Source organism: Pelophylax lessonae (assembly GCF_965119305.1).
Source record: "Pelophylax lessonae genome assembly, chromosome: 13".
Taxonomy (NCBI): Eukaryota; Metazoa; Chordata; class Amphibia; order Anura; family Ranidae; genus Pelophylax; species Pelophylax lessonae.
The window spans coordinates 182,454,771-182,479,236 of NC_138780.1; the positions used below are offsets into that span (position 1 = coordinate 182,454,771).

General features: G+C 45.0%; 1 protein-coding gene across 1 annotated transcript in view; it reads right to left on the minus strand.

Moving 5' to 3' along the window:
* Positions 1-11,720: 11,720 nt before the first annotated feature.
* Positions 11,721-24,466, minus strand: part of GTF2A1 (general transcription factor IIA subunit 1) — a 61,302-nt gene continuing 48,556 nt past the window's right edge. Inside the window, exon 9 of the mRNA XM_082275292.1 lies at positions 11,721-13,398. Coding sequence (XP_082131418.1) covers positions 13,291-13,398 — 108 coding nt within the window. The 3' untranslated portion in view covers positions 11,721-13,290. The remainder of the gene's footprint in view (positions 13,399-24,466) is intronic.

The following is a 24,466-nucleotide window of genomic DNA, read 5'->3' on the forward strand; positions in this document are numbered from 1 at the left end:
TGGCCTGAGGGCCCGACGTCCTCTAGTGGGCCCTGTGCTCACTGCTCAGCACCATGGAGCTCGATTGGCATTTTCCTTTGAACACCAGAATTGGCAGGTCCACCACTGGTGCCCTGTGCTTTTCACAGATGAGAGCAGGGTCCCCCTGAGTATGTGACAGACGTGAAAGGGTCTGGAGAAGCCATGGAGAACGATATGCTGCCTGTAACATTGTTCAGCATGACCAGTTCGGTAGTGGGTCAGTGATGGTCTGGGAAGGCATATCCATAGAGGAATGCACCGACTATTACACTCTGACTGCCATTAGGCATCGGGATGAAATCCTTGGACCCATCGTCAGACCCTACGCTGGTGCAGTGGGTCCTGGGTTCCTCCTGGTGCGCAATGCCCGGGCTCATGTGACGAGAGTATGCTGCAAGTTCCTGGAGGATGAAGGAATAGATACCATTGCATAGCCCATAGAGCACCGTTTTGAATTGCTGCAATAATATTTCAGCAAAATTAACTAGATTGCTGCATCATTTTTTCTTTGATTTTTGGAGTATCTTTGAATTCAGCCCTCTGTAGGTTGAGAATTTTAATTTCCATCAAAAAATGTGGCATCCTTTCATTCTAACACATTACCCAGTCCATATAAATATAGATATCCAGCATGAGATTTTTCCTCCACCAATGGACCATCTATATTTGAGCCAAAGAACCTGCCCCTCATGAGTCTAACTCAATGCATCCTCATCACCCTGCGCCACGCCCTCCCATATCTATTTCAATGTACCCCCCCCCTCTCCTTCCCATATGCCTATACTCCCCCCCCCCCCCATGCCCAGCTCAATGTATCACTTTTCCTCCATTCCTAGCCAAATGTATACTATCAATCCATGTCTAGCCCAATGCACCTTCTCCCCCTATTCCTAACCCCTCCCCTGTCTAGCCCCAAGTATATTCTCCAACCATGCCTAGCCCAATACAACCCCTCCCCACATTCAATGTGTACCCACCACCATTCCTAGCCCAATGCACCCCTCCCCCAATGCCTATTCCAAAGTATACCCCTTCTCCTATGCCTAGACCAAAGTATACTCTCCACGCATGCCTAGCCTAATACTACCGCTCTTGCCCATGCATAGTCTAAATATATCCTCCACCAATGCCTAGCCCAATGCACCCCCTCCCATGATGCTCCCATGCCTATCCCAAAGCATACCCCTCCCCCATGCCTATTCCAAAGTATACACCTTCTCCTAGGCCTAGCCCAATGTACCCTCTTTCCTTATGCCTAGCCCAAAGTATACAGTCCACCCATGCCTAGCCCAATACAACCGCTCTCCCCCATGCATAGTCTAAAGTATACACTTGATCAAAGCCTAGCCCATTACACCCCCTCGCCCCAAGCCTATCCCTAAGTATACCCATCTTTCTATGCCTAGCCCAATGTACCCTATTTCCTTTTGCTTAACCCAAAGTATACTCTCCACCCATGCCTATCCAAATACAATCGCTCTTGCCCATGCATAGTCTAAAGCAGGGATATGCAAACTGTGGCCCTCAAGCTGTTGCAAAACTACAAGTTCCATCATGCCTCTGCTTCTGGGTGTAATGCTTGTGGCTATCCAGAGTCTTGCTATGCCTCATGGGACTTGCAGTTTTGCAGCACCTAGCGGGCCACAGTTTACATATCCCTGGTCTAAAGTATACCCTTCACCAATGCCTAGGCCATTGCACCCCCTCCCCCATGCCTATCCCAAAGTACACCCCTCCTCCTATGCCTAGGCCAATGGATCCTCTTTCCTCATGCATAGCCCAATACAACTGCTCTCACCCATGCATAGTCTAAAGCAGTGTTTCTCAATTCCGGTCCTCAGGGCACACTAACAGGCTATGTTTGCAAGAAAAATGAAATACATCACAGTGATTGCAGTAATCTAGTCTGCATCTCCCCAAGGTAATACTTAAAATCTGGCCTGTTAGTGTGTCCTGACGACCGGAGTTGAGAAACACTGGTCTAAAGTTATACCCTCCACCAATGCCTTGCCCAGTGCACACTTTCCCCACCCACCCCCCCCGCCTAGCCAAAAGCATACACTTATGCCTAGACTTCGCACATTCTCCTCCCAGGAATGTTTAGCCCAATGCACCCCTCCATGCCCCTTTTCCTCTGAATGCCACAGACTGGCCAACTTATGCTGGTGACTAAGGCAACTGCAAAGTGGGGACATAGACCGGTAAGTAATCACTGGTCCCAGTTCTAGCAACTGCAGATTCTCCTTAAATTTAAAAGCTGCTTCTATTTGCCAACTTCTATCCAGGACAGAGCGATGCTGCTGGATCAGAAAGGAATATACAGAAAAGAAGCAATCCCCATCCTTGGGTCCTCCAGTAAGCTTGTTTACAATGACTAATTGCTGGGCCATGCTGAAGAGCTTCTAAATTTGGCTGGGCTTTGTTCATAAGAGATCCAGGAAAGAAAGGAAGGAGAGTTTCTCATGAGAGGAGAACAGAGAGCCAGTGGCCACCTCTTCAAGAATTCACTCATTATTGTTCCCGGCTCATCTACAATGAACAGTTACTAGACATTTAAAAACAACACTTCGTAGTCAAAACTTTTTCTGAAATTTAATCCAACACAAAAAAAAAGGGCAAATTATTGAAACCTTGAAGTGATTTTAATTTTTGCTGATAAATGCAACAAAACTCTGAATTCTATCCGTTGATGTATTTTTTTTTTTCGAATTCTGTCCCCTTCCATCCCAGATCATAGTAATGGAGGGGGGGGTTGCATTATCTTCTAGGCTTATCAGACTGCACATGAGGATATGACTCAATTTGCAAGTGGATTCCCCTAAATCTGATATTTTGGGTTTGTGTGGTTGCAGGTGTGCTGAATCCAATGCTGGCATCTGCTATTTCTCAGGGACTCCATCATAGATCTGTTATTATGCCAACTCCTGCACCCATGGAAAAGACAAATGGTGGCACCATCCTCCATGGATGAATTCTCCATAATGCCAAACACAAATAGTTGGAGTCTAGCTGTAAGACCTAGCTAATGCCTCGTACACACGCAACGATTATTGGCCGACCGATCGTCTGACTTTTGTCCAGAATGGTGTTTTGTTGGTTGAAATGTGCCTAGACTGCACACGAATTTTCTCGGCCAACAAAAACCAACTTCAGAAGTGATGTCATGTGCTGGTTTACTTTCCGTGTGTTTTTTCTTCTCTGAGCATGCCCAGTCTTGCTCATCAGATTTTTGTCTGCCGAAATCTGTACTGACTGACGGAAAATGGGCCGTTGTGTTGACGGCCAACAAAAATTTTATAGCCTGCACACCAGATTTTTTTCGGCCGAAAAGTCGGAGTCGGTTGTCGGAAGCATCATACTAACAAGCCGAAAATCGGCCAATCGGACGTTGGCTGAAAATTCCCGGCCAATAATCGATGCGTGTGTACAAGGCATTAGACTTGCAATTGGGGGGGGGGGGGGGGGGGGTTGTAAGACAGGTAGGTAAACAATTTCTTTTAACCTCCCCCCACTTCCCAAGCTGCAAAGGCTACTTACACAGGGGTAGACACATGCCGCGCTTGCGCCAGCAACGGGCTATGCATGCAGTTGTGGCATGGTGCTGTGGGTTGCTATCCAGAGGGCATTTAACAGGCAGCGAGGAGACAATTTGTTGCTTCCTCACCACCTGTCAAATGCCCTTTGAACAGTGATCCACAGCAAATTGCTCTTAAGAAGCTAATGTAAATCAACCTTAAAGGAGATGTACTTCGCCTCTGGATCACAGGAATGCAGAACGAACTGCACTCCTGTGACCCGTTTTCATCAAACAGTGGTCTGAAGTCCGCTGCCGTCATAGAGACGGTCCAGGCTTGGGCAAGATCACGACAATGGAGTCAAAAGCCACCCACATGCCTGGCCTGGCACCCGGCTCAGCCTCTCAGCAAGCCACTGAGCAGGAGCAGGCTGCTCCCGCCCCCTCCACAGCCCAGTGCCCCAATGAGTGTGTGTGGTTGGGGGGGGGGGGGGGGAGAGCGAGCAAAGAGTCAGAAGCTCTCTGTTTATGAAGCTGTGAGAACTAAGCAATCAGCTGTGTTTGGTCGCTCAGTTCTCAGTGTTAGAGGCGGCGGCGGACAGATGCAGCATCCACCAAGGTAAGTATGAATCTTAAAAAAAAAAATTGGGGGAAATCTCACTATTGTGAATGGGCAGAGACAAAATAATGGGGGGGGGGGGGAACTCACCATAGTGGGAAGGGTGGAGACAAAATATTGGGTTGATTTCACCATTGTGGGAGGGGTGGAGACAAAATATTGGGGTGTTTTCACTATTGTGGGAGGGGTGGAGACAAAATATTGGGGTGAATTCACCATTGTGGAAGGGGCAGAGACAAAATATTGGGGTGAATTCACCATTGTGGAATAGGCAGAGACAAAATATTGGGGTGAATCTGACCTTTTTGGAAAGGGCAGCGATAAAATATTGGGGTGAATCTCACTATTGTGAAGGGGGCACAGACAAAATATTGGAAGAAATCTCACAATTGTGGAAGGGGCATAGACAAAATATTGGGAGGAATCTCACCATTATGGAAGGGGCAGAGACAAAAATATTAGGTGAATCTTACAATTGTGGGAGGGGAAGAGACACAATTGTGGGAGGGGAAGAGACAACATATTGGGGTGAATCTCACCATTTTGAAAAGGGCAGAGATAAAATATTTGGGCGAATCTCACCATTCTGGGCGGGGCAGAGACAAAATATTGGGGTGAATCTCACCACTGTGGAAGCGGCAGAGATAAAATATTGGAGGGAACTTCACCATTGTGGAGGGGGCAGAGATAAAATATTGGGGCGAACTTCACCATTGTGGGAGGGTCAGAGACAAACTACTTCAAGGAATCTCACTATTATGGGATAGGCAGGCTGCCTTGAGACAAAATGGTGAAGTCTTTATATTCAGTTTCTAAACCGCAACAATGTTACTAGAACTACAAACAAGTTTTATACGGCAGTAATACTTGCCAATTTCTCAGAAGATGGACTTTCCGCTTTACCAAAAACAGAACTCTGTTCATTAATCCCCTTACAACTCGGAAAATAACTTTTTGTACTCCCCATAAAATCTTTCCCAGCATCCATTGAAGGACACAGGGTTCTGAAGACCACTGGATTAACCTGCGGCTTATAGGATTGGAAACTAGAAGACAAAGAAATCTGTAGAGCAGCCCCTTGCAGTAAAACCCCTCTCACACTCAGCATGCTTACCTTGTAAGCCAGCAGTACCAGAAGAACTTGCAATAAGTGCAGAGGAGTGGGATCTGTGCCCCTCAGTGGGCTCTGAGAAAAGGGACCTTACGGTTGAGTGCAAAAATCCATTCCACGTTAATAATTATGCTACCTAAATTAGTGTGTGCTGTAAATTTCCTTCAGCATCGCTCCGGTTTCTTCTTGCCTGGTGGCTGCCATTTTGCTAAAGCCCAGGGCCAATTTACCGGTTTCAAAAAAACTTTATATTCCGGTAATGTTGGAAATGCAAACCCTCACATTTGATTGTGTCCTCAACCAAACTGTCAAACCATCAAATGGCTGGAGTCATAACTGATCACATCTGTAGCACCATGGCAGTTGCAGATCAAACAGAAGCAGCTCCTTGGCTGTAAAGGATAGGAGGGTTTAATTCCTCTTTAAGACTGTCAGCAGAACTGCCTCTACAAACTCAGCAGTGCAGAGCAGGGTGAGACAAAGCATTACTGGATTTTAAACAGTATAGACACTTTTTTTTAACCACTTGCCGACCGCCCCATGCAGATTTACTGCGGCAGGGCGGCTCGGCTGCGCATAAACACGTAGATCTACGGGACTATGTGCACGCGGCTTTGGCGGTGCGCGTCACGCCCCCGCTGTGATTGCAGACCGCGGGAGGAGCAGGCGCGATCTTCTGCAAAACTGACAGGAGAGTCGTCTGGAATGTAAACAATGTAAGACGGCTCTCCTGTCAGAGAGGCAGGGAAAGATTGTGTGATTCAGCTAAGCTGAATCACAGATCTCTCTCTGCCTCTGTTCAATCCATCCCTCCACACAGTTAGAAAGCACATCTAGAGAACACATTTAACTCCTTGATCACCCCCAGTGTTAACCCCTTCCCTGCCAGAGCAATTTATACAGTAACAGTGCATTTTAGCACTGATCACTGTATTGTCACTGGTCCCCAAAAAGTGTCACTTAGTGTCAGATTTGTCCACGCAATGTCGCAGCCCCGATAAAATCGCTGATTGCCGCCATTACTGATAAAAAAAAAGTCCATAAATCTATCCCGTAGTTTGTAAACGCTATAACTTTTGCACAAACCAATTATTACACGCTTTTTGGGGTTTTTTTTTACCAAAAATATGTAGCAGACCTAATTAAACTTATAAAAAAAATAAAATTTTTAAAAAATTTTTATTGGGAATGTTTTATAGCAGAAAATATTGGTGTTTTTTCAAAATTGACGCTCTTTTTTATTTATAGTTTATAGTGCAAAACGAAAAATCGCAGAGGTGATCAAATACCACCAAAAGAAAGGTCCATTTGTGGGAAAATAAGGACAATAATTATATTTGGGCACGGTGTCGCACGACTATGCAATTGTCAGTAAAAGCAACGCAGTGCCGAATCGCAAAAAATGGCCTGGTCATTAGGGGGTAAAACCTACCAGGGCTGAAGTGGTTAATGTTTTACATAGCTATACTTGCAATAGGGGCCAGCCTGAAGGGATGTAGCAGGACTAAATTTTCAGACTAAAGTTCCACTTAAGGCATCATAGGAAAAACAGTCCCTCAGAACATGGTATGAAGCAATCCATCCTAAAATCAGCAGAGCTAAGAAAATAAAAATCCACACAAAAACTACGCATGCTGGGTGTTGAAGGAGATCTCTTGGGCTGGCCAATAGTTTTTGTCTTTCAGTATCAAATGCTCCTGTGGGCGGCAATATAACTCAGTTGTCTTCAGAACCTTGTGCACCTTAAGAGAAAATCTAGTGTGAAGCATTTTATGCATTTTGCAATACAACTGTAAAGTTATGCAAAATACAGAATGTCAGTTTGAAGTGATGTGACCAAAATTTACATTTTTTGGCCACATCCACAAATACAAAGTTTGAAAAGGAGTCAACAAAGACCATGGAGAGAAGCACGACCTCTACTGTGAAGCATGACGATGGATTTCTGCTGTTTGAAGAGGAGTCAACAAAGACTATGGAGAGAAGCACGACCTCTACTGTGAAGCATGACGATGGATTTCTGCTGTTTTTGGGGTGTGAGCTACAGGGAACTCAGTTAAAACCTGATGAAATGACAAAAGCAGCATATCATACAGTGGGGAAAATAATCATTTCATCCTCTGCAGATTTTGTAAGTTTGCCCACTTACAAAGAAATGAAGGTTCTATAATTTTTATCATAGGTGTATTTTAAATGATAGAGACAGAATATCAACCGAAAATCCAGAAAAAAAAAAAAAAAAAAAACATAGGATACAAATGTTATAAATTGAGTTGCAGGTCAGTGAGTAAAATACAGTATCTCACAAAAGTGAGTACACCCCTTTCATTTTTGTAAATATTTTATTATATCTTTTAATGTGACAACACTGAAGAAATGACACTTTGCTATAATGTAAAGTAGTGAGTGTACAGTTTGTATAACAGTGTAAATTTTCTGTCCCCCTCAAAATAACTCAACACACAGCCATTAATGTCTAAACTACTGGCAACAAAAGTGAGTACACCCCTAAGTGAAAATGTCCAAATTGGGCCCAATTAGCCATTTTCCCTCCCCGGTGTCATGTGACTCCTTAGTGTTACAAGGTCTCAGGTGTGAATGGGGAGCAGGTGTGTTAAATTTGGTGTTATCTCTCTCACACTGGTCAATGGAAGTTCAACATGGCACCTCATGGCAAAAAACTGAGGATCTGAGAGGAAAAATAGAAAAAAAAAAAAAAAAAAAAAAAAGTTGTTGCTCTACACAAAGATGGCCTAGGCCAGGCATCCTCAAACTACGGCCCTCCAGCTGTTGCAGAACTACACATCCCATAAAGCATTGTAAAATTCTTGACATTCACAGACATGGGCATGATGGGAATTGTAGTACCTGAAGAACTGGAGGGTCATAGTTTGAAGACCCCTTGTCTAGGCTATAAGAAGATTGCCAAAACCATGAAACTGAGCTGCAGCACGGTGGCCAAGGCCATATAGTGGTTTAACAGGACAGGTACCACTCAGAACAGGCCTCGCCATGGTCGACCAAAGAAGTTGATTTGGTTCAGATGGTGCCAAGCACATGTGGCGGCAACCCGGTGAGGAGTACAATGACAAGTGTGTCTTGCCTATAGTCAAGCATGGTGGTGGGAGAGTCATAGTCTGGGGCTGCATGAGTGCTGCCAGCACTGGGGAGCTACAGTTCATTGTGGGAACCATGAATGCCAACATGTACTGTGACATACTGAAGCAGAGCATGATCCCCCTCCCTTCGGAGACTGGGCCGCAGGGCAGTATTCCAACATGATAACAAGCTCAAACATACTTCAAGACGAACACAGCCTTACTAAAGAAGCTGAGGGTAAAGGTGATGGACTGGTCAAGCATGTCTCCAGACCTAAACCCCATTGAGCATCTGTGGGGCATCCTCAAACGGAAGTTGGAGTAGCGCAAGGTCTCTAACATCCACCAGCTCTGTGATGTCATCATGGAGGGTGGAAGAGGATTCCAGTGGCAGCCTGTGATGCTCTGGTGAACTCCATGCCCAAGAGGGTTAAGGCAGTGCTGGAAAATAATGGTGGCCACACAAAATATTGACACTTTGGCCCAATTTGGACATTTTCACTGAGGGGTTATACAAGCTGTACACTCACTACTTTACATTGTAGCAAAGTGTAATTTCTTCAGTGTTGTCACATGAAAAAATATAATAAAATAGTTACAAAAATGTGAGGGGTGTACTCACTTTTGTGAGATACTGTAAGTATTTGATCCCCAAGCAAAACATGACATCGTATTTGATGGAGAAACCATTGCTGGCAAGCACAGAGGCAAGACGTTTCTTGTAGTTGGTCACCAAGTTTGCACTCATCTCAGGAGGGATTTTGGTCCACTCTTCTTTACAAATCTTCTCTAAATCCTTAAAGGTTTCTTTGCTGTCGCTTGGCAACTCGAAGTTTCAGCTCCCTCCATAAACTTTCTATAGGATTAAGGTCTGGAGACTGGCTAGGCCACTCCAGGACCTTAATGTGCTTCTTAAACCACTTCTTTTTTGCCTTGGAGGTATGTTTTGGGTCATTGTCATGCTGGAAGATCCATCCACGACCCATCTTCAGTGTTCCTGGCTGAGGGAGGAAGGTTCTCATCCAAGATTTTACAATAAGTGGCCCCATCCATTGGCCCCTCAATGCGGCAAAGTGGGCCTGTACCTTTAGCAGAGAAACAGCCCCAAAGCCTAATGTTTCCACCTCCGTGCTTGACTGCGGGGATGGTGGTCTTAGGGTCATAGTCAGCATTTTCCTTCTTCCAAACACAGTGAGTCGAACACCAAAGAGTTCAAATTTGCTCTCATCTGACCACAGCACTTTCTCCCAATCCTTCTCCGACTCATTTAGATGTTCATTGGCAAACTTCAGACAGGCCTGTACATGTGTCTTCTTGAGGAGGGGGACCTTGCAGGGCTCTGCAGGATTTTAATCCATGGTGGCGTATTAGGTTACCAATGTTTTTTTGGTGAATTTAGTCCTAACTGCCTTGAGATCATTCACAAGCTCCTCCTGTGTAGTTCTGGGCTGATCCCTCACTTTCTCATGATCATCCTTACCCCATATGAGGGGAAATCTTGCATAGAGCTCCACACTGAGGGCGATTGATGGTTATTTTGTATTTCTTCCATTTGCGAATAAATCGCTCCAACAGTTGTCTCCTTAACTTCTTGCTGATGGTCTTGTAGCCCATTCCAGCCTTGTGCAAGTCTACAATCTTGTTCCGAAGTCCTTCGACAGATCTTTGGTCTTGCCCACGATAGTGAGGTTTGAATGGAAGAATGATTCTGTGGACAGGTGTCTTTTATACACATAACGAGTTGTCATTAGGAGCACCTTCCTAAATTGACAGGACCAATCTGTGAACAACATGAGCACATGCTGTAGCCAGTCTGTGGGAGCCAGAATTATTGTTGGTTGGTAGGGGAATTAAATACTTATTTTACTCACTGAACTGCAACTCAATTTATAACATTTGTATCATGTGTTTTTCCTTGATTTTTGGTTGATATTCTGTCTTTATCATTTAAAATACACCCATGATAACAATTGTAGACCTTCAAATTTTGTAAGTTTGCCCACTTACAAAGAAATGAAGGGAGATCAAATACTTATTTTCCTCACTGTAAAATACTGGAGGAGAATTTGCATTCTTTGGCATGGAAGTTGTGCATTGGGCATACGCAGACTTTCCAACATGACAATGACCAAAAACATAAGGCCACACCGACCCTTCAGTGTTTGCGGCAGAAGAAAAAAATTTAAGGTTCTGTAGTGGTCATCAGGGATCTTTAAAGTGCTGTAGTGGTCACCAGGGATCTTTAAAGTGAAGGTTCTGTAGTGTTCATCAGGGATCTCCTAACGCGAAGGTTCTGTAGTGGTCATCAGGGATCTCCTAACGTGAAGGTTCTGTAGTGGTCATCAGGGATCTCCTAAAGTGAAGGTTCTGTAGTGTTCATCAGGGATCTCCTAACGTGAAGGTTCTGTAGTGGTCATCAGGGATCTCCTAACGTGAAGGTTCTGTAGTGGTCATCAGGGATCTCCTAAAGTGAAGGTTCTGTAGTGGTCACCAGGGATCTTTAAAGTGAAGGTTCTGTAGTGGTCACCAGGGATCTCCTAAAGTGAAGGTTCTGTAGTGTTCATCAGGGATCTCCTAACGTGAAGGTTCTGTAGTGGTCATCAGGGATCTCCTAAAGTGAAGGTTCTGTAGTGGTCATCAGGGATCTCCTAAAGTGAAGGTTCTGTAGTGGTCATCAGGGATCTCCTAACGTGAAGGTTCTGTAGTGGTCATCAGGGATCTCCTAACGTGAAGGTTCTGTAGTGGTCATCAGGGATCTCCTAAAGTGAAGGTTCTGTAGTGGTCACCAGGGATCTTTAAAGTGAAGGTTCTGTAGTGGTCACCAGGGATCTCCTAAAGTGAAGGTTCTGTAGTGTTCATCAGGGATCTCCTAACGTGAAGGTTCTGTAGTGGTCATCAGGGATCTCCTAAAGTGAAGGTTCTGTAGTGGTCATCAGGGATCTCCTAAAGTGAAGGTTCTGTAGTGGACATCAGGGATCTCCTAAAGTGAAGGTTCTGTAGTGGTCATCAGGGATCTCCTAAAGTGAAGGTTCTGTAGTGGTCATCAGGATCTCCTAAAGTGAAGGTTCTGTAGTGGTCAGGTCATCAGGGATCTCCTGACCTCAGCATCATTCAAACTGTTTTTAGGAGATCTCAGACATGGAGTTCATGCTAGCAACCAGAGAATTTACATGACTTGGAGGATTTTCATCAAGAGAAATAGGCAGATTCAAAATCATGGGCCTCATTTAAAACAGATTGCAAGCGGTCATTGATGCAAAAGGGTGCTAGGCACGCCTTGGCATCAGCATCGTATTTTGGCCTCACGCTGCCCCCAACATTTCTTCATGAAGCCGCTCATCACAACAGACACAACCATGTTTTTAAAATAACTTTAATTAAAGGTATTTGCAAAGGTAAAATATTAAAACATAAAAGATCAAATAAGTTGTCTAATCAGAGTCTAAAGCGTGGCATTTAAAAACATGACAAAAAAAAAAAAAAAAATAGCAACCTCCGTCTGCCATTGTACAGAATTTTACAGACATAATAAATAGCTTTGCCCCCCCCCCCTCCCCATTCCACAGAACTGTATGTACAACAGCAGTTGACATTCGTAAATTAAAAAAAAAAAAAAAAGTCAGTCCCCTATAAAAATCAAATCTAGGAACCCCCATGTCACACAGGAGCGGGCCCACGTACAAAGAAATTCACATTTAACAAACCTTAACCTGCTTCTTCTCAGCTCCCCGTCGATTGCATTTTATTTTGGAAAGCAGAAGATAGGTAATCGAATACCGCATGAGAACAGGAAGATTAGGGTGTCTTGTGCTGGCGGAACCCAATGCGCTGAGCGCTCCCCCAAAACCACCTGCCATGCCCGGCCTTAAAGTTCTGAAAGTCCATATAAAAACCAGAAGGTAAGGTGAGCACTGGCCATTCGGGGGCAGCTCTGGGACTGCAACAACCCCCCCAACCCACCCCCCCCAGCAGGCAAAAATGGGGCTTCGCTTCTAATAAGCGATAAGGAAGCTGGGCTTTGGTCAACCGTAGCCTCCGTCTTTTTAGCATAGGCACTAGTCACAAGGCAGTAAAATTAATGCCCCCCCTGCAACCGTCCCCTCCCCCCTGGTGATGCGTCATGTACAGGACAGTAAAGTACTGCGTAAGGCAACCACTGCTCGACGAGCTCTGCTGCAACTTCCGCTAACCAAGAAATGGGCTGGGGGGGGGGCTGGGGGGGTATGTAGGGTTCCCAAGGGAAGTCACAGCAGTCAAGTCCCTTTCCTCACAGTGCAACCCAGATGACCTTCCCCAGGGGACAGCTACATCAACTGGAAGGCAAAGAAATCAGCCAACCCCAGAAACTACACACAGATGTCAGGGGGTCAGGACCAGAGGAGGTGTGACACCTTGGAGAAGAACATATCGGCTTTGGGAGACAGGAAGGATAAAAGTGAACTGCTGGGAGACGAGAGCGGTCTGTACAAAACATTGGAACACCAATGACTGGCTGGGGAGAGAAGAATACTTCCAATAAAAGCACTTATTTAGGTCTTTGTGGGGGTTACGGGCGGGAGATAAAACCATGTGATCAGATTAGTCAAAATATACAGGACAGAAAGGATCAGGCAAAGAGAACAGTAAAAAACTCCTCGGACGATGCACCGGAGCCATATTTGTGAAGCCTGAGGAAGGGGCGGGGACTGTAATGTAAATGTAAGGGGGGTGGGGGGTGGGCAGCGATCCCGCATAGTCTCTTCCTGCAGTGCAGCCCATCCACCAATCCCACAGGGACATGCCACTTCAGTTTCTTGTCATTGGTACCAGGGAAAGGGGCGTTTCCCACGTTGTCGGGATTGGTTTCAGTTTAACCAGTTTTCAGTTTCATCACCCCACTCGAAAAACACCCTTCATTGGGATGGCTGTGGGGTGGGGGGGAGGTTTTTCACCACTCCGCATCGCCGATGGCTTTAGAGAAGACAAAATCGCGACCATTCAGGTTCATAATTCCATCCTTGAGGTGAAACTTCCACTTGTTTTTACTCCTGTGGATCTGGAAAAAAAAAAAGAACATGGAATAAAAATCAGAAAATGCATTTCACAGGTATGGGCTAAAGCTCAAAGTCATTCTTAAGTCTCATGGTTTTTCACTCTGATGCATTCTATGCATTAAGGTGAAAAACGTTCAGTGCTGCAGCTCCCCCCGCCCCTTTTTCTAACCTGAGCCCGATCCAGCGACGTGCACAGGAGCAGCGGCTCCAGCCGCTGTCTTCCTCCTCATTCTGCAGATTGATAGCAGAGGGAGCCATTGGCTACCGCTGCTGTCAATCAAATGCTTTGACATGGGAGCGGGGCCGAGTCCCATTGTCTGTGTCAATGGACGCAGCAGCGGGGCTTGGGAGCGAGCATGCACAGGTGCCCCCGTGGAAAGTAGCTTCAGCACCTGATGAAGAGGAGGGGCATAGAGTGCCAGTGGGGGACCCCAGAAGAGGTGCATCAGGCTTGCTCTGTGCAAAACCATTGCACAGAGAAGGTAAATATAAAATGTTTATTTTAATAAAAAGAAAAAGAAGAGACTTTAAAGTGGTTGCCAAGGCACAAGGTTTTTTACCTTCATGCATTCTATGCATGAAGGTAAAAAAAAAAAAAAAAAAAAACTGTGTGCAGCAGCCCCCCCCCCCCTAATACCTGAGCCCCCTCTCGATCCAGCGATCTACACAAGAGCCGTTCCTGTCTGGGGACTCGCATTCCTGATTGGCTTTTGGCAGCAGGGGGAGCCATTGCCTGCTGTCAATTACATCCAATGAGCCATTCAGGAGATGGAAGGGGCGGGGCCGAGCCGAAGCTCCATGTGTGAATGGAAACACAGAGCTGCCTGCTGTGGAGGCACCCAGCAGGAGGGGGAAGCCAGGAGCGCTGGTGTGGGACCTGAAGAGGAGGATCTAGGCTGCTCTGTGAAAACCATTACACAGAGCAGGTAAGTATGACATGTTTTTTATATTTTTTTATTAAAAAAAAAAAAACCACAAGGCTTTATTATCCCTTTTAGGTCATTCATTTGAAGTTTCATGTGCCTATATTTTGCCTTCCTTGGTTCCTCGCTCATCGCCATGCTAATATTTAAAAAAAAAAAAAAAAAAATCTATTACATGATGTATTATGTAAAATAGCGAAGCGCCTCACAGAGCAAAAAACATACGTGAATCATGAAATAAAGTCCAAATAATGAAATTGAAATTCAAAAGTAAACAATAACACCAGTGTAGTTGCAGCCATCCTTAGAAATACTTTAGTGATCTCCCACCACCAAGTGAATTTCAAATTCACCAGAACGAATAGCTGCCATTACAGCAGCAAAAATGCCCAAAACAGTACGTTGAACCAGTAAGGAATATTGCAGCATAGGATCTCCATAGACCCCTCCTTTGGGCAGCCTCAAAAATGAATGAAGCTCACCAAGAGCCAGAGAGAAGTTTCCAATAGTGTAGTATTTATTGTTAAAAACATGCATACAGCAGGTAAAGTATAGTGAATCAATAAACTCATTTAAGAGCCTCTGTCGACCTGGAATCGATAACGTCCTATTGGACGAAACGCATCGGAGCAGAGATTTTGGTACCGACATCAAACCGCTGCTCGATTCTGGGTCAACAGCGGCCTTTTTACCTTTACCTGCTGTATGCATGTTTTTAACCATACTACACTATGGGAAGGAACTTTCTCCCTGGCTATTGGTGAGCTTCATTCATCTACAGTTGGAGGCTGTCCAAAGGAGAGGTCTTTGGAGTTCCTAAGCATCAATGTTCGTTGCTGGATCAACATGCTTCTCTGGGCATTTTTGCTGCTGTAATGGCAGCTACTCGCTCTGGTGAGTTTGAAATTCACTTGGTGGTGGGAGTTCACTAAAATATTTCTAAGGAGGATTGCTGCAACAACACTGGTGTTATCGTTGGATATTTGTCACTATATTGGACTTAATATTGGAATTTCAGTTTTATTATTTGGATTTTAATTTTAGGATTAATTTATGCTTTATGTTTTTTTGCTGCTTATGCTCCGTGAGGGGCTTCACTATTATAGTATCAAGTCAGGTAAACTCCTGAGATATTCATCTGGTCAGTTAAGTAGCAGAGGGGGTTGTTAAAGCAGTTTCAGCTGCTTTGGTGTTAATTAAATTAATAGGTGCACTAGATGGGCAACAATGAGACGACCTCCAAAACAGGAATGGTTTAACAGTTGGAGGCCACTGGCATTTTGTTTCCCTTCTCATCTTTTCTGACTGTTTTTCACTAGTTTTGCATTTGGCTAGGGTCAGTGTCACTACTGGTAGCATGAGGCGATATCTGGACCCTATAGAGGTTGCACAGGCAATCCAACTCTGCAAGGATGGCAGATCAATATGTGCCATTGTCAGAAAGTTTGCTGTGCCTCCCAGCACAGTCACAGAAGCATGGAGGAGATTCCAGGAGACAGGCAGTTACTCTAGGAGAGCTGGACAGGGCCATAGAAGGTCCTTAACCCATCAGCAGGACCGGTATCTGCTCCTTTGTGCAAGGAGGAACAGGATGAGCACTGCCAGAGCCCTACAAAATGACTTCCAGCAGGCCACTGCTGTGAATGTCTCTGACCAAACAATCAAAAACAGACTTCATTAGGGTGCACAGCACCATGGAGCTCGATTGGCATTTGCCATTGAACACCAGAATTGGCAGGTCCACCACTGGCTCCCTGTGCTTTTCACAGATGAGAGCAGGTTCACCCTGAGCACATGTGACAGACGTGAAAGGGTCTGAAGAAGGTGTGGAGAATGTAATGCTGCTTGTAACATTGTTCAGCATGACCGGTTTGGTGGTGGGTCAGTGATGGTCTAGGAAGGCATATCCATGGTGGAAGGACGCACAGACCTCTACAGGCTAGACAATGGCACTCTGACTGCCATTAGGTATCGGTATAAACTCCTTGGACCATTGCCAGACCCTACGCTGGTGCACAACAATGACCGGCCTCATGTAGAGAGAGTATGCAGCCAGTTCCTGGAGGATCAAGGAACGGATACCATTAAATATCCCCCACACTCCCCTGACCTAAATCCAATAGAACACCTCTGGGACATAATGTTTCGGTCCATCCAATGCTGCCAGGTTGCACCTCAGTCTGGCCAGGAGCTCAGTGACGCCCTGGTCCAGATCTGGGACGAAATACCCCAGGGCACCATCTGTTGTCTCATTAGGAGCATGCCCTGACGTTGTCAGGCATGCATACAAGCACGTGTGGGCCATACAAACTATTGAGTACCATTTTGAGTTGCTGCAAAGAAATTTCAGCAAAATGGACCAGCCTGCTGCATAATTTTTTCACTTTGATTTTCGGGGTGTCCTTGAATTCAGCCCTCTGTAGGTTGATCATTTTCATCAAACAATGTGGCAGCCTTTCATTCCTAACACATTGCCCAGTCCATACCAGTAAAGATATCCAGCATGATATTTTTACCCATTAAGATCTGATGCATCTTCAAAGGGTTTCTTTAATTTTTTTTGAGCAGTGTATTTTTACTGAAGCACTGTTACACTGCTTTTGGGTGTAAGCAGCCATACCAGAGAGATCTTACACAGAGCAGATATCACTTTTTGTACATGGTGTACCATAATTTTAGATCCAGTGCGACACGCACGTGAGGGCGGGGTGAGCAGGGCGAGCGGAGATGCCGTCCACGGATGCTGCGACGGCGGAGCTCTGCACTGCGGCTGTATGAGCCTGCTCTCGCCCTTATCCCCCGGATACCTCTCATCCCCACGGAAAGACGGCTTGGTCAATCAGCCTCTCTGCACGGCCAACCATCCGGCTCAAACTGCCTGGTCGAGTGGCTTTACTGCACAGCTAATCAAAATATTCAAATCTAAACCCGCGCTAGGCATATACAACAAAATATATTATAATAAAATGTGAAGCTGCTGTTCACCAGAGATATAAAATAGTAATATTAACAGCGCTTGCCCTTACAAGAAATACAAAATAGCAATCATAGAAATTATACAATAAAGTGTTCATGTGCAAAAAAATATATTCATAACTAGGGATGCACCGAAATGAAATTCTTGGCCGAAGCCGAATAATAATAAAATGTTTGGCCGAAGGCCGAATACCGAACGCGGTGTTTTGCATTTTTTCCATTTATTTTGCCAATTTTTTGTCCTCTCTCTTGTCCTCTCGTGTGTCTCTCTCTCTTGTCCTCTCACTCTCTCTCTTGTCCTCTCATGTCTCTCTCTTGTCCTCTCACGTCTCTCTCTCTCTTGTCCTCTCACGTCTCTCTCTCTCTTGTCCTCTCACTCTCTCTCTCTCTTGTCCTCTCACTCTCTCTCTCTCTTGTCCTCTCACTCTCTCTCTCTCTTGTCCTCTCACTCTCTCTCTCTCTCTCTTGTCCTCTCACTCTCTCTCTCTCGTCCTCTCATGTCTCTCTCCCTAAATGTTACTGTAGGGAATGGGATTCAGTGCACACTGCAGCCTTGTACCATAGGGTTAATGTTAGTGACACTGTAGGGATTGGGAAGGATGCTGGGAATGGAAATCAGGAAGCATGCAGGCAGCCTTGTAAATTTTAATTGCAGATACAGGGCACTGGGCAGGTCAGGGTTAATGTGGTAACATCAATTACTCAGTGACAGTCAGTCAGTGTCAGTGTGGACTCGATCAGATTATACAGTGACAGACAGTCTCTCATAGTGGTGGTAGTAGGAGGCTGGAGGTGGACTAGTAGGAGCCTGGAAAGGAGCACAGCCGCATACATACATTACTCACTCGTGCACTGCAGCCCGCCCCACACATTCAGTGAGTCTTCCTCTCCTCCCTAGTTTTTTCAATGGCACATTCAGGAAGCCAATCACGCCGTGATTAGCGGCACAGCGGAACCAATCAGGTGTGCAGGCACGCGTGATTGGTTCGCTGTGCAGCTAATCACGGCGTGATTGGCTTCCTGAATGTGCCATTGAAAAAACTAGGGAGGAGAGTAAGACTCACTGAATGTGTGGGGCGGGCTGCAGTGCACGAGTGAGTAATGTAATGTATGCTCACCGCTGAAGTGTCCCGGCTTCCCCTGCCTAACACGGAAGTCTGTGAGTCCTCCTCCGAGTCCCTTCCCCCTGTAAATATAGCCTACGGCCACAGAACGATAGTCAATATCATATCGACTATCGTTCAGCCCTATTATTCGGCACAAAATTATTCGGCCTTTTGACTTATTCGGCCGAACACCGAAAGTGCTATTTTTTCTATTTTCGGCCGAATAATGTTCAGCCGCCGATTATTCGGTGCATCCCTATTCATAACATTAATAAAGTGCTAAAGTGTTCTAAAAAATCTCATAAAATTGCTAATTCAAGCACTGAAAGTGCTCCAAAATATCCACAGAATGTGCTAAAGTGCTTCAAGATTAAAAAGTGCTGGAGTGCTTCACTCTCCTCCTGTGTCCCCACTCACCAGAAATAATGGACCCTCAGGTATTTCAGTCTGGGGGTCAGTAAGGCTTAAAGCTGGTGAGATGGATGCCAATACACCTGCTGGATACCGCCACACCACTGCTGTACATTGACTTGCAAAGGATCTTTGGGGCTCAAATAAAATGGAGAGAAACCATAGTGAAGTCAGTTTTAAAAGAATTTAATGCGCATATAAAAAATTACTCACAAGAAGTACGTGTGAAATCAGGTTGTAGAAGAACACACAGGCTCTTCTGGGAACGGCGTCTAGTGTGTGTTCAATGGAGGACAGGAAGTGACATCAACGGCGTAACCAGACATACATATTTCGGGTTACGCCAAACTATTGACGTCACTTCCTGTCCTCCATGGAACGCATGCTAGACGGCATTCCCGGAAAAGCCTGTGTGCTCTACAAGCCGTTTTTTCACGTACTTCTTGTGAGTAATTTTTTATATGAGCATTAAATTCTTTCACAACTGACTTCACTATGGTTTTTTTTTGATTTATGACTATATCCAATCATGCCCCTTCAGATTACAAACATCCGACTTAAAAACGACTCCTACTTACAAATGGAGGGAGACAACAGGAAGTGAGAGGAAATCTCCCCCTAGGAAGGGAAATTCACTCCTGTAAGAGTTCTCATGGGAAAAAGTTGTCTCCACTGAAGCTTTATCACCAATCGTTCTTTCCACAACAACCCAAAATTTTCAAAATCCAATTGTCATAGGGACAGAAAGTGAGGTGAAATCTTCTGAACAGGGGTACAGACCGCAAAACAAGCATTACAGAGATGTTAACCCTTCCCAATGCTATCCAAAAAACGTAATTATTTTTTTGGCAGGAGCTAAACTTAAAAAATGTATCTGTTCCGACTTACAAACAAATTCAACTTAAGAACAAACCTACTGACCCTATCTTGTTCGTAACCCGGGGACCGCCTGTATTAGGGGGATATTAATAGCAATAGCTTACGGAAAGAAAAAAAAGGAAAGGACTAAGGACAAATAGAATAACTACAAAGATTTACGAGCTTGAACGGAAACATAAAAAGGAAATGGCTAGGGAGATAAAAGAAAACCTAGTACTAAAAAGGGGATGAACTGAAAGATCCATTGGAAGACGAGACCCGGCGTAGCTTTAATAGATTTGCAGGTATAGGTATAAATTTGGAAATAAGCCAAGAAAGCTCTTAGCAAGAATACTAAGAAAAATTTTTAAAACTCTATAGATCGAATGAAAAACAGTAGGGGAGAAATGGTACACTCAACAATGGAAATAGCTAGAGCTTTTCAAAGCTTTTATAATGCCCTATATAATGTTCGCCAGAAAGAATCACAACAGGTAAAACAAAAAAGAATACTAGAGATACAAAAACATATTAAAGACTACCCAAAGTAGCGGCGGACAAAATGGCAGCGCTCCAGTCACCAATTTCCCAAGCTGATATCTGGGAGGCATTAAAAGATACACACCAAATGGGAAAAACCCGGGGCCTGATGGATATAAGGTACATTACTATAAAAGATTTGGAGAAATATTAGTCCCAAAGATATGTTCTTACATTAATGGGATTGGGATAAAAGGAGATATGAGGGGAGAATCTTTACAAGCATACAAGAGGGTAATACCGAAGGAAGGAAAAGATTCAACTTTATGCTCCAGTTATAGGCCAAAAGCCTTGTTAAATGTAGACAGAAAATTATATGCAAAAGTATTGGCAACGAGACAAAAAAAAAAAAAAGCTGTTGGGAGGACTGGATCCATGCAGACCAAACAGGTTTTGTCCCAGGGAGAGAGAGGGAAGGGATAATGCAATCAGAACCTTAATGTTATTACATAAAACAAAAGATTCTGGAGTCCCGGCCCTCCTGGTTGTCAATAGACGCCGGGAAAGCCTTCGACAGGGTGGATTGGGATTTCATGATCAAGACAATAAAAGGTCTTGGAATGGGACCAAAGATGATACAGTGGATAGTCACGCTATATAAAAACCCCACCGCAACTGTTAAGGTAAACGGGAAATTAGCATCAAAATTTGAAATGAGCAACTGGACGAGGCAGGGATGCCCTCTCTCACCCATATTGTTCGTTTTAGCGTTAGAACCATCATTAGCAAAAAAAAAAAAAAAAAAAGCAAAATAGGGACATTGGGGGGGGGGGGGGGGGGGGAGTAAAAGTGGGACAAAAAGAGCATAAGATTGCAGCATATGCTGATGAGGTCTTATATATATATTAGGGCTGAACGATATTCGATGTAACATCTAATATCGTGCTGCGGCCGTGGGCGATATTCACATCGCCGGATCATGCGATATTGGGGACTCACAGTGAAGGCAGAAGAATACAGCCGTCCCACATGTTTTCCGGTGTTCTGCAGCTCTCCTGACTTAGCGGTGAGCAGCACGCTGTGAGCAGTGGCACAGGGAACCAATCAAGCGTGCCTGCACACCTGATTGGTTCGCTGTGCCGCTACTCACTACGTGATTGGTCCGCTGTGCTGTGGGGCGGAAGTGTATTGTGGGGAACTGGGAGTGTGCTTACGGTGCGAAGGAGCTGCCTGGTGAAGAGGACTACAACTCCCAGCGTTACCCCCGCTTCCTGTGTGTCCGTCTGCCCCCATCCAGAGAGATTCCCCCCCCCTGACTTCACAGCCCGATCATGAGGGACAAACAGAAGAGGCGGAGGGAGCGCACCTGGGCCGAGGCTGCCAAGAAGGTACCAAATACGGAGGGGAGGCGACTGTACCATGTACACCAGGAAGAGGTGAAGAGGTGGGTAATATCGCAATATATATCGTTGGGGAACAAATATCGCAATGTGATTTTTTTCCCCAATATCGTGCAGCCCTAATATATATTATATATATATATATATATATATATATATATATATATATATACACATACACACACACACACACACACACACATATACAGTACAGACCAAAAGTTTGGACCCACCTTCTCATTCAAAGAGTTCTCTTTATTTTCATGACTATGAAAATTGTAGAGTCACACTTCAAGAGGTGTCACCTGAAATGGTTTTCACTTCACATGTGTGCCCTGTCAGGTTTAATAAGTGTGATTTCTTGCCTTATAAATGGGGTTGGGACCATCAGTTGTGTTGTGCAGAAGTCAGGTGGATACACAGCTGATAGTCCTACTGAATAGACTGTTAGAATCAGGGCTGTCTTTAACACAGGGCAAAAGGGGCAGCTGCCCTGGGTCTAGTCATTGTTGTGGGGCCCAAAGCAGCTGCCCCTTGAGCCTCCAAATAGTTGATAAGTGGATTCAAGAGGGCCCAAGAAAATTTTTGCCCAGGGTCCAATCAAGAATAAAGACGGCCCTGGTTAGAATTTGTATTATAGCAAGAAAAAAGGAGCCAAGTACAGGAAAACGAGTGGCAGAAGAGACTTGTTTGGGCTAAAGAACACAAAGGAATGGACATTAAACCAGTGGAAATCTGTGCTTTGGTCTGATGAGTCCAAATTTGAGATCTTTGGTTCCAACCACCGTGTCTTTGTGCGACGCAGAGAAGGTGAACGGGTGGACTCTACATGCCTGGTTCCCACCGTGAAGCATGGAGGAGGAGGTGTGATGGTGTGGGGGTGCTTTGCTGGTGACACTGTTGGGGATTTATTCAAAATTGAAGGCATACTGAACCAGCATGGCTACCACAGCATCTTGCAGCGGCATGCTATTCCATCTGGTTTGCGTTTAGTTGGACCATCATTTATTTTTCAACAGGACAATGACCCCAAACACACCTCCAGGCTGTGTAAGGGCTATTTGACCAATGAGAGTGACGGGGTGCTGCGCCAGATGACCTGGCCTCCACAGTCACCGGACCTCAACCCAATCCAGATGGTTTGGGGTGAGCTGGACCGCAGAGTGAAGGCAAAAGGGCCAACAAGTGCTAAGCATCTCTGGGAACTCCTTCAAGACTGTTGGAAGACCATTTTAGGTGACTCCTCTTGAAGCTCATCAAGAGAATGCCAAGAGCGTGCAAAGCAGTAATCAAAGCAAAAGGTGGCTACTTTGAAGAACCTAGAATATGACATTTTCAGTTACATAGTAGGTGAGGTTGAATAAAGACAATAGTCCATCCAGTTCAACCTGTGTAGGTGTGTGTGGCCGTAATCATCTCACATAGCCCTGAATGTTCTGATCCTTGAGATGCAAGTCTAAGAGTCTTTTGAAAGCCACCATACTTCCCACAGAAACCACCTCTTGTGGTAGAGAATTCCACAATCTTGTAGCCCTAACAGTAAAGAACCCCCCTCGTTGCCTGAGGTTAAAAGGCTTCTCCTCTAAATCGCATTGTATGTCCTCGAGTCCTCATGCAATTCCTTCGAATGAACAGCTTTTTTTCTAAGCTGGGATCCCCATTAAGAGATTTATAAATTGCTATCATGTCCCCCCTCAGACGTCTCTTCTCCAGGGAGAATAAATCAAGCGATTGCAGACGCTCTTCATAGTCAAGGTCCTCCAATCCCCTAGTTGTTTCACACTTTTTTGTTATGTATATAATTCCACATGTGTTAATTCAAAGGTGTGTCCAAACTTTTGGTCTGTACTGTGTGTATATATATATATATATATATATATATATATATATATATATATATATATATATATATATATATATATATATACATACATACATACAATGTACATTGTGAGAAGCTCACAGTGTGCAGTGAAATCAGAGGAAGCAATGTCTGTACAGGAGAGGAGCCGCTACAACTGTGCAAGACTGAAGAGAAGGCTGGAGGTCAGCGCTAACTGAAGTCTAACTGGTTGCTTGGGGTTACAGCCATGAACGTGTCATTGCTCTCTGAACTGCTCTACTAACACAAGCAATGTGTGATCACAAGACGGTCACAGCTGACTGTTCCTGGAAGAGACACAAAAGACTCTACGTCAGCCACTCTACCTGCAAAATGCAGAAAGAGGGGGGGGGGGCTCTATCAGAGAGGGTCAGGACACTGCAGTGTGGATAGGCATAAATCATTTTTATTTGCATTGTGTTCAGCCCGACTAAACTATTTACTAAGGGGGGGGGGGGGGGGGGGGGGAGTATGAAACATAGGATGTAGATTTAAACCCAATCAGTAAAAACCGCTTGGGAAATAAAATTAACAAATACTGTAGCTGCTGACTTAATTTAAAAACTCTTACCTGTCCAGGGATCCCGCAATGTCGGCACCCCAAGCCGATTTGTCCCATCAGTTTCGGGTGCAGTAAGTAAGGGAAACTGGCAGTGAAGCCTTCAGGCCTACTGCGCATGCACTCTCTAAACTGTCCCACCGTCTTCTGGGACACACACAGGTCCCTGAAGGCAGCGGGGGGGGGGGGGGGAAGGGGGGTTGGAAGAGGGTGCAGACATGACATAGATCATGTGCAGCAATCTTATCAAGAATTGGGAGCAGGTACCTAATAAACCAGGTACCCACTCCCCCCATGAAAAAGTGCCAAATGTGGCAGCGGAGGGGGGAAAGATGCAAACAAGCAGGGCTTCCCCTTTTGGGCGGAGCTCCGCTTTAATGTCATTTCAAAAATAATTTCCAATCTCTCTAAATCTGCAGCTTTCAGTAAATTATCCCTGGCGATCCTGCCATGGAGGTCCTTGTTCAGGCACTTC